Genomic DNA, 15354 nt, shown 5'->3' on the forward strand with positions numbered 1-15354 from the left:
TATCCCTCCCAGCATGGGGGTTCCCATCACAGACATTGATAGCTTGACCTCTTGTCTCTGAATGTCTTCTCATAACTTCTTCTGTGACCTTGACGATGTCATCGACATGGGCTAGGTTTAGGAACTTGTCGACATTTTTGATGAAGCCCTTTTCGAACCAAGACTTTGGTTGTCGTGATTGTCCATTCTTACTCTCACCCCAGATCCCTGCAAGAATATGCATGTTATATGTTGATTAAGGTTATATACAGATCCAACATACAATATTTAAAGACAACAATAAAGACAATTCAATATCTACAATACTTAGATTTGGGGATTACTTCCAGATGTCTAAGTGACATCCATCACTCTTCTTCAGCATTGGTACTTAAGATGCACCATTCTAGTGATACTGAAAAAGATTGATGGTATCTCTGAATCTTATCCAGTTGGAGAAATCAAATTTGCTTTAAATGAATATTATACAATGCCTTGTGTAGTGTTGTCTAGGGGTGGGTATCAGTAAGGTGGACTGGTACAAAACCGTTCTTTCTTGTTGGACCGGTAAAAAAAAGGACCTGAAAAAAACTAGCGGACTAGATGTTGGACTGATTTGAAAATGAACAGATTATACCGACAATGTTGTACCGTCCGCTACCGCCAAAATGACCCTGTCGGGAACTCCAAATCCTCACAAACTACCATTTTAAACCGGGCACAGGGTGACACATGGCCATTGCATGGTCACAATATGCAGTGTTTCTGTATGGGACCAGAAATTGTGTGGCTGTGGCCGCGATGGACAGGTGGCCGCTATAGACTATTTCTTAATGCTTACTCTAGGTCAATGGGAAAAATCCATGGGACCAACAAACAGTGACTGCAATGGACAGGTGGCCACTTTGCAAAGGAGGCCACAAACAAAGGTTTGACTCAGTACCTGCAAGCACTAGAACAGTAGCCCCCTTCTCGTGCAAGAAATCCTCCCCCTCTTCCCGGCTTCCTTCTTTCTGTATCTTCTTTGTCTTCTCATCCACCCACTGGTGGACTTCTTCTACCTGGTACCGACTGGTTGAGCCATATACAATCACTGGCTTCTTCGAGTCCAGTATAGAATGGAGATAAGTGTCATACAGTCGCTGCACCTGTGACAAGGGCCTAGACAGAGAATAGTGTCAGTATTGATCAGTATTAAACAGAACCAAAAAAAGGATTATTTGCTGTGTCTTAATCTCTTTTGATATTGTATTGATATTAGATTGATTATTGAAAATATATTACAGAAAAACGCTTATCATTTTACAGTGAAAGGAAAATTTTTTGTGGCTATCTAATTTTGCAGTATGGAGAAACTGGAGTTAGTGGTTGAAACTGTCATGGAGGGTTTTACTACAAAATGACTGAAACTGAAAGGGGAAATGTTCATGATGGTTTTAAGTTTGCAGTGAAGAGGTCAAAACTGCAAACATAAAACCACTGTGAAAAATCCCCATTTGAATATGTTGCCTATATGAAAGAAAATACATTAAAAAATATAGTATGAACTAATATCTTTTTGCACAATTTTTTTTTCTGAATAGCAATTTAAAAATTCTTTGTCTATAACCAAGTGATTTAGATAACAAACTTTTAGTGGACGCCTAAACTGAACTAAACTGGTGACCGCCTGTCATTTTCCTCAGGGCAATTCTGACTAGTTTACATTGTACTGCAGCATAGGTGGCGCTGCTTACAAATGCGGTCCCAAACATCAGTGATCTTCTTTCCTTAAATTTGCAGGAAAATACATCTAACCTCACAATTATTTGTGACATTGTCTAACCTTGTTGCCTTGGTACCATTCGGAAAGTAGTTTGCTCTGGCGATGATCATTATATAATGATACAGTCGCTTCTGGCTCTGACATTCATTATACACTATAAACATGTATTTTGCTTCTCTGTGTTTCCATCTGGGAATGCGGACCATCTTAACGTCTGGAATCGTCCAAATTTTGGACGCAGGCGCTCATTGGTCTCTACATGAGCGAATTATGGAATGGGTTCAAACGATCGTTCGGCTTGTCATCGAACGAACCTTCTAGAACTCATTCCTTACTTCGCTCATTAACTGCCGTTCGCACCAAACGGTTTGAATGTGCAGGATAGGTAGCAGAAGCGAACATAGGAGCGACTTACTATCCGCATGGTTCCCAGGTTACTAACCTTGCTGGTAATGTCCAGACGACTCCATCCACCTCCCTGGGCAGATTCCCCCAGGTCTCCTCCTCCTCCAACACAAACTGGACGGTCCCCTCCCCTCCCTCCTGCCGCCGTGTACAGTACACCTGTACTCCCTCACTCCTCAGGGATGTCGCCAGGGAAGAGCCAACAAAACCTGCTCCTACAACCAGCACCTTCTGCAACTTCATCATGGCATTCATCAATGGTTTATCTGGAAGAAAGAAATATAAAGTGGCATCAGTGTGGCACAATGCTGGCGTGTTTGGCCCAGAAACCAATCCTGGCATGCCCTGTTAACATTGTGCCCCTACAAAAGTTAACACGATTTCCTCACTTTGCTCAGGTGGAAATGAGCTAAGTTGGTTTAGGCCATCCCTCAAGCACACAAAAGAATCCAGGCAATCTTTTCTACTTTTTTACTATAGTACTAGGGGTCCATCTCGGTGTGAGTGGATCTAATAAATCCGTCCGCATATACTGACAGCTTGTACTGTTCAGTACAAACCTGGTGTGTTACACCATATGGCAATTTACAGGGTAACGTTAACTGTTAATGTTATACCGTAGTATGTAAAATTATGCAAAAAAAAATACTGCTCACACAGCTTATCTGGTTTTGGAGAAAACTTTTCAAGCAGTGTCTAATGCAAGGCTACGAAAGTCACGGGTTCCTCACTGGGCTTCCAGTGACGAAGATATATTCAAAATAGCGTCATCACTGGACGCCCAGCGACGAAGGAAGTTCGTCACTGGTTTCCCAGTGATGAGTTGCTTTGTTCCAGTGATGAAGCTCTCTCGGCACTGGAATTCCAGTGATGAACATTGTTTCGTCACTCGGTTTCCATTGATGAAATCCGCTCGTCACTCGGGGCCCAGTGATGAACGTCATTCGTCACTGGGCACCGAGTGTGGAACCATCGAGGTCACCGGTTCCTCACTGGGTTTTCCAGTGATCGGTGACTCTTCGGCACTCGACACCGAGTGATGAAATTATTTCGGCACTAGGCTTCCAGTGACCACGTTCTAATAGCACTAGAACGTTCTAGTGCTGAGTTCGATATGCAACAAAAACACCCTAATTCACATGTTGCCATAGCCGTGTAACTGTTAGATTTGGTCCGGGAGCGTGGGGATTGACTTGCAGAGGCGACGACAGTATAACTTTAAGTGCTAACTTTCAAAATCCCCTCAACTGAAACGATGATTCCTTTTTCTTCAGTAAACTGAATATTTGTCGTCACTGGTTTACCAGCTGAAGTTTCCTCATCACTGGAAAACTAGTGACGATAAATATTCCCCACTGGTAAGCCAGTGACGACGCGACTTCATCACTGGTTACCGAGTGATGAGAAATTTACCCGTGACCTCGGTAGTTTTGCTGCACTGTTCAGTACAAAGTTGTGTTACAGTGCAATGCAAACAAAACAACCAACTTCACATTGTATACTAACCACATTCAATGATTCTACCCATATGTTTAATCTGGTTTTGGAGAATTGTGATGAACAGGACAAAGCGGTGAGGCTTGAAGTAACTGTGTCACTGGGAAATACAGACATGACAGATGTAATATCATGTTTTAAACAGTGTCTGATATTTCAATGTAATTATATTTCATCTGTTGTAACAGTTAGATTGAAAGCCCTTTACCCTGTAGCAAAAGTGATTCTCCCCTTTCGAATGCGATGAATATGGAACTAAAAAGACGAATACAAATCTAAATTCATGAAAACATATATTACTCTTTCGCTATCGTGGGGAGGGGGGCACTCCAAAAGTCCTTGTTTGCTGTCATGGATATATTAGGGGTACAGAATGACTTTATGTGCACATATTTGAGTCCCTACCTCTCGTACAATATCTTAGCTCTCAGAAGCACAACACTGACGACCTGGACGAGGCTAGATAGCCTTAAATTGTGCAGAAATGAAGAAAGGACGAGAGAGTCCCACACTGACTGTAGCAGACGACATAAGATGGTGGACAACTTCAAAAATTACCCATGCTCCTCTTCGCAATCGTGCTGTCAAGATTTCCAAGCAGATGTTGGAAAGGTAAATTGTGAGGTTTTCGACACACTACACCCGCGTCCCGTAGTGTATAGCATGATATTGACAGGGGATACCTATGCGTTAGAGAATGCTGATACCACTTTTCCGAGCTAAAACTCTTCAGAGATCCCAACAACTCTTTAATTTTTTATTCACTCTGACTCAGATAAACGATGATCTATCATATTCTATGCTGGCGTAAGACCACATCAGTACACCTAGTCCTAAATGTTAAAATAACCATAAATAACCACAAAGGCGTAAATGTACAACAAAAATAATACAGATTTCTGTCAAATGGAGTTTTATCACAAGGTTCCTGTAGTCCTTTTAATAATACATTGTGCATGTACAGTACTCGAGAATTACCTTCAACAAACTTAACGTTACATTATCTAAAAGAACATTATCTTGAACTTTCATACTGAATGGCAATGCTAAGAAAGGCAACAAAAATGTATCGTTTCCATATGACTTTTTTTATTGTTACCAAGTAAATATCTTCATTTTTATTTTTAAATCTATTGTGCAGATTTAAGATTTGTAAAATTAAGGTAAACAGTTTGTTAAGTTAAACAAAAATACGTAGACACGGTAGACTGATTTCGCTTATTAATGAGTCGAAATGTCAGTGATGACACTTTAGTCTAATATGATTGATGATCAATGAAATGAGGACAGCCAAGGGGTGTGTCAAAAATCCGTGCTTGTATCGATTTATGTTTTTCTATTGGGCCATGTTGAATCAAATATATGGATGACATGCAGGCGCGCGCGCACTAATTTTCATCTGTGTCCAAAAAAGTTTTCGACCATTTGTAAATCGTACAAAGCAGTTGTAAAATAAGCAAATGTAAGTCGTATATTGTAAAAAAAAGATATGCAGGAAAACGGATACTTATGTCGTAGAATGGAAAGTCGATGGGGAAGATATGAAAGAAGAAAAATGAAGAATCTATTGTTCTGTATCATACCCTGTGATTTCAGTCATTTTATTAAACCTTAAGCTTCCTGAACATTCAGACTTCATAATGTAACTTCCCCTTTAATTTATGGAAATGCTAAACTTTCTTTCCAACACGAATTAATGGGACTTACCCAAATTTTCGTGTTGGAAAGAAAGTTTAGCATTTCCATAATGTATTCTACCAACACAGATGAACTTTCATGCTCCCCTTTAATTTGTCCAACTTTTTTATTTGCACACTCGCGTTTTGGGTCCTCTCCAAGCAGAGGTTAGGCTCCGGTTGTTTTAGACTTTTTTGAAATCGTTTTTATCGGGCTTTCTATTTTAATTTGTACTCTTTCCTGATATCAAGAAATAAAGAGTACAAAATAGAAAGCCCGATAAAAACGACTAAAATACGGTATTTGTAGTCGTTAAATAACAGCGGACCCTAAAACTTGGAGAGTACGTTTTGGGGTAGACAGAGGATGTCACCCATATAGCAAAATCAGTGTGGCCTATGTTCAGTATTGCATTGACTAGCTGCTGGTTTGACCTTGTGTAAGACGAGAAATTTCAAGCTAGGGACGCACTTGTTCGAAGTATGGGCTACGAATATCATGAATGTCTTTTTAAAGACACTGATAATTCCTTTGAAATGGACAATATATGATAATTGTATTTCAAGTTCATTGTTCCATAATCCATAGAACACACCCTCTACTTTCGTGCAATGTCCTAGTGATGCGTTACGTGATTTTCGTGTAGACTTGTACATGAATTTATTGCTACGTTCCCACTGCAATATAAAAGACAATAAATGAATTTGTTCTGTTGACCTTTAGCTTGAGTTCATTCCTTTATGAGGCTGGCAATGTTTGATCCCAAAAGATAGATTTATTGTGTCAAAACCGTGATTAACAGTCCAGAAGATTCCTCCACGCGGCACGCAACACTTATAGATCACAGTTCAAAGATGTAGCGCTAGTTCACCTTTATCCGTGGGTAACCTATATCCGTTTGCTTGCCAAAGTAGGGCGTGTTTAGGGATAGTCGACGGAAGCTCGGGCTTTCGATATTTTTAAAATATTGCAATTTAAGACCACCGTCCGTTGACTTCAAATCGTTAAAAATACGATGTTTTCAAAACAACGGATATAGGTTATCTCGCGGATAAAGGTGAACTAGCGTTACGTAGTTACATGTAGAAAGGAGGTCGCCATTGTTAGGATCCTAGACAAAGTCGAAAACTGCTGTCGCCTTATTATAGACTACTAACGTAGACTAATAAATGGTATTTTGATAGCGTCTGTTGTATCATATACCCTAGGGAACGAAGCTCGGCACGCGAAAGGCAGACAGCAGATACGTAAAAGAAAAGGTCAATGAGAAAAGGACAAATCGTGCTAGCCTCCCTCGCAGCCTTTTTGCGGGCGTTTACCTAATTTGTTCAGGGAAGCACAGGAGTTAGGGACATATGCATAGCCTCCATAACAGGCTCTTTTTGGCTCATATTAGATACTCTTTTGCTGGCCTAGCGACGACCGGCAATCAGCAACACAGCACAAAAAGAAATGGCCACCAGAAGTGTATTATGAGTCGAAAACGACCTCAGAGAGCCTGCTACAGAGGCTAACATATTCGTGATTTTCAACGGCCAGGTTTTACGCCGGGAAGGTTCTTTATATATATCGGGGAAGGAATCGCCGGGAATGTTTTGTGTCCGCCCGAACCCCCCATAACATCTTAAGCAAATGCCAGCAAAAAGGCTGCGAAAGAGGCTAAAATCGTCCGGTCGATCGTTGTACCACCAATGACACCATTTGAGCACTGTTGGGTAAAGATGTACAGAGAGCCAAGGGAGTAATCAGAGATATCTCTTCATGAATTTAATACCCTGTTTGTCACGGTGAAATCCCATATAGGTTAATTTGAACTTTGTTACCGTCTCTGTATACGTTGCTGTTTACGGGAACACCGGGCCAGCACGTACACCACTCTCGTCGCGACTTGTCATTTCTTACCCAAACCATCGCGAGCTCGCTGCCATCTCTACGGTGCAAGGAGTGATCCAGCCCGCCCAGGTCATCAGCGTGCGCCGGGCAGTTTTTGATGATTTTTTTACGGGATTGGCTCGAGAACTCGAAAGGTCTGCTTTTAAGACAGGCTGACAGAAACAGACCTATGTGCTCAGCAGATTGGACCATGCAGAGAAAACACCCCTAAACTGAGGAGAATGTTGACCAGACCATAACGTTAAACCATCTCAAGAGATCGATGGAGCGTGGGAATAAAGCAGGTGAAGACGGTTACAGGCAAGTCATCTGAGGTGATTATCTCTTAAGTAATTATGATGATCCGATCGTATTAAAGTACTGTATGTGCAACGGCAATGCAGAACCTTTCGATCGACTAGAGGTCTTATATTTTGTACTTAGAATTTATGAAAGGAATTGTGGATTTAACGTTAACGTTAAGTACTGAAAATCGGGATGTCCTGTATTTCGTCATGAGCTTAGTATTTCTTTAACGGTGAATTATGGGGAAATCATCAATTGACATCGTGTGTGTGTGTGTGTGTGTGTGTGTGTGTGTGTGTGTGTGTGTGCTTGGAGATAATGTGTGTGTGTGTGTGTGTCTCTGTCTATCTGTGTAATATTCAACTCAAGAATGCTTGGATGGCTTGTATTGATATATTTGACACCCTTCCCATCATCGAAGCAGACGTTAAGCTCTGTCTGGTTTTTATCGTATCTTTAAGCATTTTTATATGGCTTTCTATTGTGCCGAAAAGACGTCAAAACCAGGAACCGAACCTCTTCTTGGAGAGTCCCCTTACCCCGCCCCTTTTCCAAACACGATGTCGTCTGCTGCAGCCAATCACGTCGACTTCCGGTTCTGGTATGCTCAGTAAAATTCAAACATTCGTCAAAAAAACATACAACCATTTCTATTTCTCTGATCTTCTATATATCTTGATAATATTTCCTCAAATTAACGTTATCATTTCAACAGTTTGAGTATGCGATTCCGATTTCACATTGATTATAAAAGAGGGAATCCCCCTACGCCTCCTGTTATTGTAATGTACCCGTCCATATACGTCACTTCCGGTTCAGGTGGTTGAGAAACTCGAAAGTCATGAAAGTGTCAGCGCGCGCTCGGGCAAGGCGGTCGAGTCAGTGTTGTGATAATTCCGGACGCTAGCGGCGATGTACCCCGTTGATAGTGGCCGTGTGTGCTAAATTGACAACAAGAAGGCTTGGAGGAACGTTACCGTAACAGCAGAACAAGAAAAGGTCGGTATTTTTGGTCTGTTGGTGAGAGAGATTTGTGCGGACCATGCCCGCAAGAGCAAACGTTACTTCCTGATTGGTTCTACCAAAAGGTCCTGTTTATTTCTGGGAATAGGGGTGGGGCTGTGAGCATTCAAGCTGTCAAAATTTCTTGCCAAGTCACCCTGAGTTCCTTCCAAACAATTTTGGTTCTTATCAACGTTATAAAGTTTTGGTGGGTACGTTGTTGAGTGTTGTATTTTATCCATGCACAAATAAGTCCTGGCTAAAGCCATAAATTGTTTTAAGTTTTAATGAGTTTGGTTCCATTGTTGTTGTTATTGAAAAAGTCTGTGGCCATTGGAGTGAGATAAGGGTTTAACTACTGTTAACCTGTTTAACAGCTTCGAATACAATACTCAGAGGTACATTGTGCTTGTAACTCATTTTTATCATTTTGTCAATTTGTTTACAAACCACTCAGTGACACAGGTTTGACGTCCACTTTTTGGGGGGGAAAAGGCGCACCTTCTTACCCCTTTAGGTGCCCCCCCCCCAACCAAAATTGGGAGCATAACTTAACCACACATGTATGCCATACTATATTATAAAGAAGAACGTCAGCAAAACATTATATTGCAAACCTTATGGGTCCCTTTAGAGCTTGAATCTGAAATTCTAGTATAACGTTACGACATTTGAAATAAGGGATACAAAAAGTATCATTTTTAAAAAGTCAGGATTATTCTGTACCAGGTATCGGACAAAAGTTCCTGTTTGTACCTACTAAACCTACAGGAAGCAACAAGCTCCGATTTAGGGCCCACAAAAGCATAGTACCGGGTATTACGTAACTAGATGCTTTGAAGCCCTGTTGACATGGTTCACCACCTTACTCAGTGTTTTCCTTAGGAGTGTCAACATGCCTGCCTTGTCAAGCTACTTGAAGTCTGAGTAAACTAAACCCCGATGACCTGCGAATGCCCTGGGTTGACGTGGACCATTCCAACGACCTGTCCAGCTACCGGCCACCTTGTACTATTGGAGCACAGCACCTCCCTGTCTCACAAGTGGACTCTTCCATCAACAACACCAAGGTCATCTTTAAAGGGCACGAGTTCCCAAAATGATTTCCTGTTTAAACTGAAAGGATTGATGCTGTTCTTAGTAACCTTTCTGCTTGTCAGGTTCCCAAGAAGTTGTCGTTTCCTGCACTGAAACATCTGTGAACTTCTGTTATCAAAGTTCAAACGTTAAAAACCATTAGCATCAAAAACCATGGAGTGGAGAACAGCAAAAATATACAAGTATCTACCTCTGGTATTGGGACTGTTGTTGCTAATTGCTGTGGGCACACAATGCCAGACAACACAACAGGGAAGTATGGCAGGGGCAACAACTATACTCACCGCACACACTACCCACGGACCCCATCCTACGTCCGAGAGCCACGCCACGTCGTCCGAGCACGGGTGTACGCAACCCGGGGAAGGCGAGACGGACGGACATTCTGCGCACGAGGAGACACTGACGAGGTACCAAGTGGCCGTGTTAGACTTCCATCACGTCATGTCCCCCTACACCATAGCGCTGTGGATCGTCCTGGCCAGCATTGCTAAGATTGGTAAGTCGTTTTTCCTTTAAGTTAGTTCCTTGTAAGGCCACAACAAGTAAATTTTATGGATGACATCAGCGCGCGCATTAATTTTTGCCTGCTTTTAGAAAAAAAACAAGAACATGGCGATTAAGTATCCAGATCATGCAGATGAGCAAATATACTGTGTTGTAACCTAATAATTATACTTGTACTTTGTAGAAGTAACACTTGTGAGGTACCCAGGACTGTACATGTAGTTGTAGAAATGAAACTTATTGGATAGTTGTAAAAGTGACATCAATATGGAAGCCATAAGTGTGGTTACCAACTTTGTTGGTGATGCCAGTCTACCAGACTAGTGTCACTTTCACTACACCAGTACATGTCTTAAATACAGGAATGAATGCCTTGTTGGCTCTGATACCATGTTTTGTCCCATCTTGTATTTTCTCTCGCCCTATCGCACTATTTTTGCAGTTTGCAGAGGATGTCATCCATAAAATTTACTTGCTGTGGCCTAATTAAGATCGTAACACTGAGGTAATCTTCGTTTGATTACGTTTGTACATAGATGACATCCAAGGATGCTTCAATTTTTGTCCATTTCCAAAAAATGCAGGTTTTTGGACCATACTGCAACTGACAGAGCACCGCTGCAAAATCATAAAAATGAGCAAAAAACGCAGAGAATTGTCAAAACTTACCAGAAATGGATACTATTAATTAATGTCCAAGCCAATTCCAAAGTCAAAGAAGAGAATGTGAAACTGAAAGAACACAAAAGATCTTTTGTCCTGAGTAATACTGTAAATGCATTTAAGTTCGCGCGGATTCAATTTCACGGTAGCGGGGACAAGGACTTTTCGCGGTGGTTTTAATTTTGCGGTAACACCATAGACTGCAGTCTAGTACCATAATAGAAACATTAATCCACCGTGAACATTTCTGCATTTACAGTACTTACGTTTGTGTGTTTAGTCATTTGATCAATCTTCCTGACTTCTAAAAGATAGACTTCATGATAAAAGCAACTTTTTTTCCAAACCTTTTTTTCAGCATGCTAGCATCAGTTTTACTTTTAGGATTCCCAGAGTATCTCATCCATATAATCTTATCAACATAATGCATGTATTTTATATGAGTGGGATTCCTATTTTTACTAATTCTAGTACTTGACATCACAGCATACTGGATATAATATTGAACGATAGTTTGTCTCAAAATTATGACAGAATATTTGACACCGGGAAAATTAAACTGTCTTTTACAAGGTTGGATCAGGGTTAGTCGGTGCTGACAAGTTTATCTGCAGATCTACAAATGTAATTAATTGGTTTCATGTTTCCCCCAGGAATCCAATGATTAAGGTTATTTAATGGTATGATAGGTCTTCAATTTAATAATTTATCGCCTTAGGCCACACCAATTTAATTTATTGGTTCACGGATTTTAAAAAGCCAAAAAAAGATATGCTTTAACAAAACATAATGAAAACAAGGACCAGGTTTGTGTTTTGGTGCACTCAGTTTTATGGAGTGAATACAGTGACTGTCATATTCAAGTTTCATTCCTAGCCCCTAGTTTTATGAAGTCTGCTTTCTATGATTTCATTTCTTAAAAATCCATGAACCAACAAATCAAATTGGTGTGGCCTTATGGCTATCTGTAGCTTTATGGGCTCTGATTGAAATAGTATAATGTCATATTTTTTTAATATCTTGAAATTTGGAAGGTTTTTATTATTATATGTTGTTGAATCAAATTGACAAGTAAATCTGGAAAACTATCAAAAATGAAATAAAGAACGTACATTGTGATTTCCCCCATAAAGCAGAGACGCCACATTAATGTACTCTCCATACATCATGTACATTGTCACATAATTTATCACACCTGCCAATCATATCATAACTCCATTTGGAATTGGCGCTTAAGTGAGATGGCGCACTCACCACCTTTTTTTAAGCAATAAGGCTTACTGCCTAACAAGGCTAGTAAGCCACTTATGGTTACAGCCTACGTGTAATTGGATCAGATGGATTAAAGGAATAAAAGATTACACAGTACTAGTAGTGTTATGATAACTGAGAGGATACAATTCATTTTTGGACCAACTAGAATAGTCCAGTCTTACAAGTTAGTTTCAGTCACTTACAGTGTTGACAGTGGTAGATTTTCAATTTCAGTATTCTGTGTGCTGGATTTGTTAGGACTTAGGAAAAAATGTTGTGTTCGAAGGCATACTACTATTACTAGGGATTCTCTGTTTTTATTTTATCTAATTTTTAAAATTTCTTTTGGGCAATTAGTGTTGTTTAACGAAGGAAAAACTGAAATGTGTCATGGTATTTTCAACATACAGATATACATTGTGCAGGCACAATTTTCAATTTCAACAGAAATGGGGAGAGCGCTTCTGCAACACTTTTTATCACTTAGATGTCAGGTTGAAAATTTTATGTCCCTTGCCAGGTCTAGCGGTCGACCAAAAAAGGCTACAATTGGTGTGTTTTTGCTGGAGTTGGCTGGGTATCCAGAGAAACAACATTTTTACCCTTAAGGCCCTGGTATCCCCTTTAGATCTGTTACTGTAGCTTATTACAAGTGATACGTGATCATGGTGTTGCATCAGGAAGGACTGTTCTAAGATTAGAAATAACCGGTTAGTTATGGCCATCCCTGTTACCATGAATGGTACAGTTGCGAATACTCCGCCCCAGGCCAGTTTCCATTTATATACCATGTACTCTACAATGACCTTGTAACGTGCGACCTCTAACTCTGACAGCGGGTGTTAAACAGAAGCGTTGATTTGTGAGCTAATAGTTATCGCAACAGGTAGTGATGGCTTTGGAATTAGTAAATTGTCTGACATTCCACAATGACAATGACAATGGAATCATTTGTCTTCACCACACAACTGATGATAAATATCATTAAAAACAATTTGTTATACAGCATTCAGTGTGAGAAGAGGCAGCAATAATAATCTGATATAATTTTATCATTCAACATCTAAAATAATTCCACTTCTTTGTTGTTGCCAATTAAAATTTTGATACGTTAAAAAAAATTCTTTAATATTCTAGATCCACAATGGAATCTGCTTAATTCAGTTCAATGATTCTTTTCACAATCATCAAAATTTTAAGTCTTGTAACATGATCTCAATTTGTGACACCTGGTAAGGGAAGGCTTTTGAATCGACCGCCTGCTTTCCAAACATGTAATCTCAAAGCTGGCAGTGTTAGACTGTTAGGTACGTGTACTACAGTTTGTACATGTATGTATGGCATGTGGTAGCATCATGTTGGAATCTGTGTAGTGAAACATGATATACCCTTCCCTGACCACCCTTATGCCCTGCATGCTAATCCTTTATTTGACACTCGCGGAAGCAATTAAACACACGTCGATCAGTTTTCCATTGCCAGAGGCATGACTGGCAATGTGGTATTGCAATTGGTTGGGTGCTTGGCCCAGAACCCAGAGGTCCTGAGTTCGGAACCCCTGACATGCCCTGATGTTGTGCCCTTGGGAAAGGAACTTGACACGACTTTCCTGACATAACTGGGTGAATATGATCATGAGTACCTATATCTCACTGCTGCTAAAGACATCCCTCAGATAGGACATTAAATGGAGGTCCTGTGTCTGAAAGAGCAGTCACCTTGAGCAAGTTAACCCCTAGAACAGGGTTGGACAGGTCCACTAGCCCTATTGTCCAGGGCAAGTGAAAGTGCTGTTCGGGCAAGTGCACCTCCTACCCCACTTGCCCGATCGGGCAAGTAAGATTTTTCCATTGAGTGAGATTTTGATATACTTGTCACTTTGTGACATCAATCATCAAGCAATGGTCAACATAGAGAAATAGAGACAATAATAATTGCTGGAAGAGAAAATGCATAATATATAAGTGACATATAAATTTTGGGCAAATGAAAATTTGGTTTGGGCAAATGAATTCTTTGCCCAATAGGACAAGTCAATGTTCGAAAACTTGTCCAACCCTGTAGAGCAATTACAGTCATATTGAGGTCGCTAAGGCACTTGTGTGCAGGCTGCTAATTACAGACCCTTGAGATTTAGCCCCACCTATTGAGTATTGTTAGCTTTATTGACCCACCCAATATTACAAATATATGACTGTACATGGTTAGGTGCAAGGTACTGGTTGCCAATAGGATGACATTTGGCAATGACTTTCAAAACTGTGTCTTTCTACCATCAAATGTAATTGGTATGTTCATGTACTGGTAGGTGATTCCCATGAGTTTAATAGCCTAATTTTCACATTGATGAGATTTTAACATGCTACTCACTGCCTGGAGCGTTTCTATATCTAAACTATTCAGGGAAAATTTCTGTATGATGATCATTATTTTCAAATTAGGCGAAAATAGATTGGATTTACGTGTGTAAAACTAAAAGAACAGTGTCCTGGGTATTTCCAAGGATGTGAGTAAGAAGTAAATACATGTACATGTACATCTTCATAATTGTAATAATAACTGGTCGTTAAAAAATATTGATTCCAATGCCATCTGGTCATTTCACTTTGCATGATCTTTCCTGATTTCCCTGTGAGAGAAATCTAGAAGAGTTATTATCGTTTATTTGTTTGTATAAATGCACGGTAAACCACCTAATGACATAAAACACTGGGTTTATACTGAACAGTACAAGCTGCATATCCGGACAGATTTATTTGATCTACTCACACCGAAATACTCTTATCGATAAGTGTGGTGGGTTCTTTAATGTGCTCGGGGTGTGTCTCTACTCCAACGCCTCAAACATGGCACCTTCAATTAACATCATATCCTACTAGGGACTGCAGTCTGAACATTTGTTCAGTGCCTTTCCCAGGGGGACAACATTAATGAGGCAATTGTCATGATATTCAAACTTTAGGACCTCCAAGGTTTGGGCCAGACACCCTACTGTTACAGCCATACCATTATGCCCAGTTTACATGTAGATTTGGAATAAAGCCCAATATGTTTTGTATCAAACACAGTCTGCTCTTTTCTTTGTGTTCATTCCAGCCATCCATCCCTCTATTGATCTTCTCTCAATTGAAAATCCATAATCATAATGATACGTTATGTCAATTTGCTTGGTGATGGGAGCAGTAGTTGTAGCTCATTATCAATTTTCAATGGCTAGTGACAGATATGCTTCAACTATGTGTAGGAGAATTACCGGTAATAATATGCCATTTACTAATGGTAATGGTAGAGTGAACTGCGTCACTGAGATTCATTCTATGATTAGTTAC

General features: G+C 40.2%; 2 protein-coding genes across 2 annotated transcripts in view; one reads left to right on the top strand and one right to left on the bottom strand.

The window, feature by feature from the left end:
• LOC118418013 overlaps window positions 1-4198 on the bottom strand; it is an 18866-nt gene extending 14668 nt beyond the window's left edge. Inside the window, exons 1-2 of the mRNA XM_035823803.1 lie at window positions 4052-4198; window positions 2187-2415 (exon numbers count right to left, since the gene is read on the bottom strand). Of these exons, the coding sequence (XP_035679696.1) occupies window positions 2187-2404 (218 nt within the window). The 5' untranslated portion in view covers window positions 2405-2415; window positions 4052-4198. The remainder of the gene's footprint in view (window positions 1-2186; window positions 2416-4051) is intronic.
• Window positions 4199-8316: 4118 nt separating this feature from the next.
• Window positions 8317-15354, top strand: part of LOC118417693 (sodium/hydrogen exchanger 2-like) — a 45514-nt gene continuing 38476 nt past the window's right edge. Inside the window, exons 1-2 of the mRNA XM_035823356.1 lie at window positions 8317-8500; window positions 9389-10100. Of these exons, the coding sequence (XP_035679249.1) occupies window positions 9755-10100 (346 nt within the window). The 5' untranslated portion in view covers window positions 8317-8500; window positions 9389-9754. The remainder of the gene's footprint in view (window positions 8501-9388; window positions 10101-15354) is intronic.

This window comes from Branchiostoma floridae, chromosome 6, assembly GCF_000003815.2.
Source record: "Branchiostoma floridae strain S238N-H82 chromosome 6, Bfl_VNyyK, whole genome shotgun sequence".
Taxonomy (NCBI): domain Eukaryota; kingdom Metazoa; phylum Chordata; class Leptocardii; order Amphioxiformes; family Branchiostomatidae; genus Branchiostoma; species Branchiostoma floridae.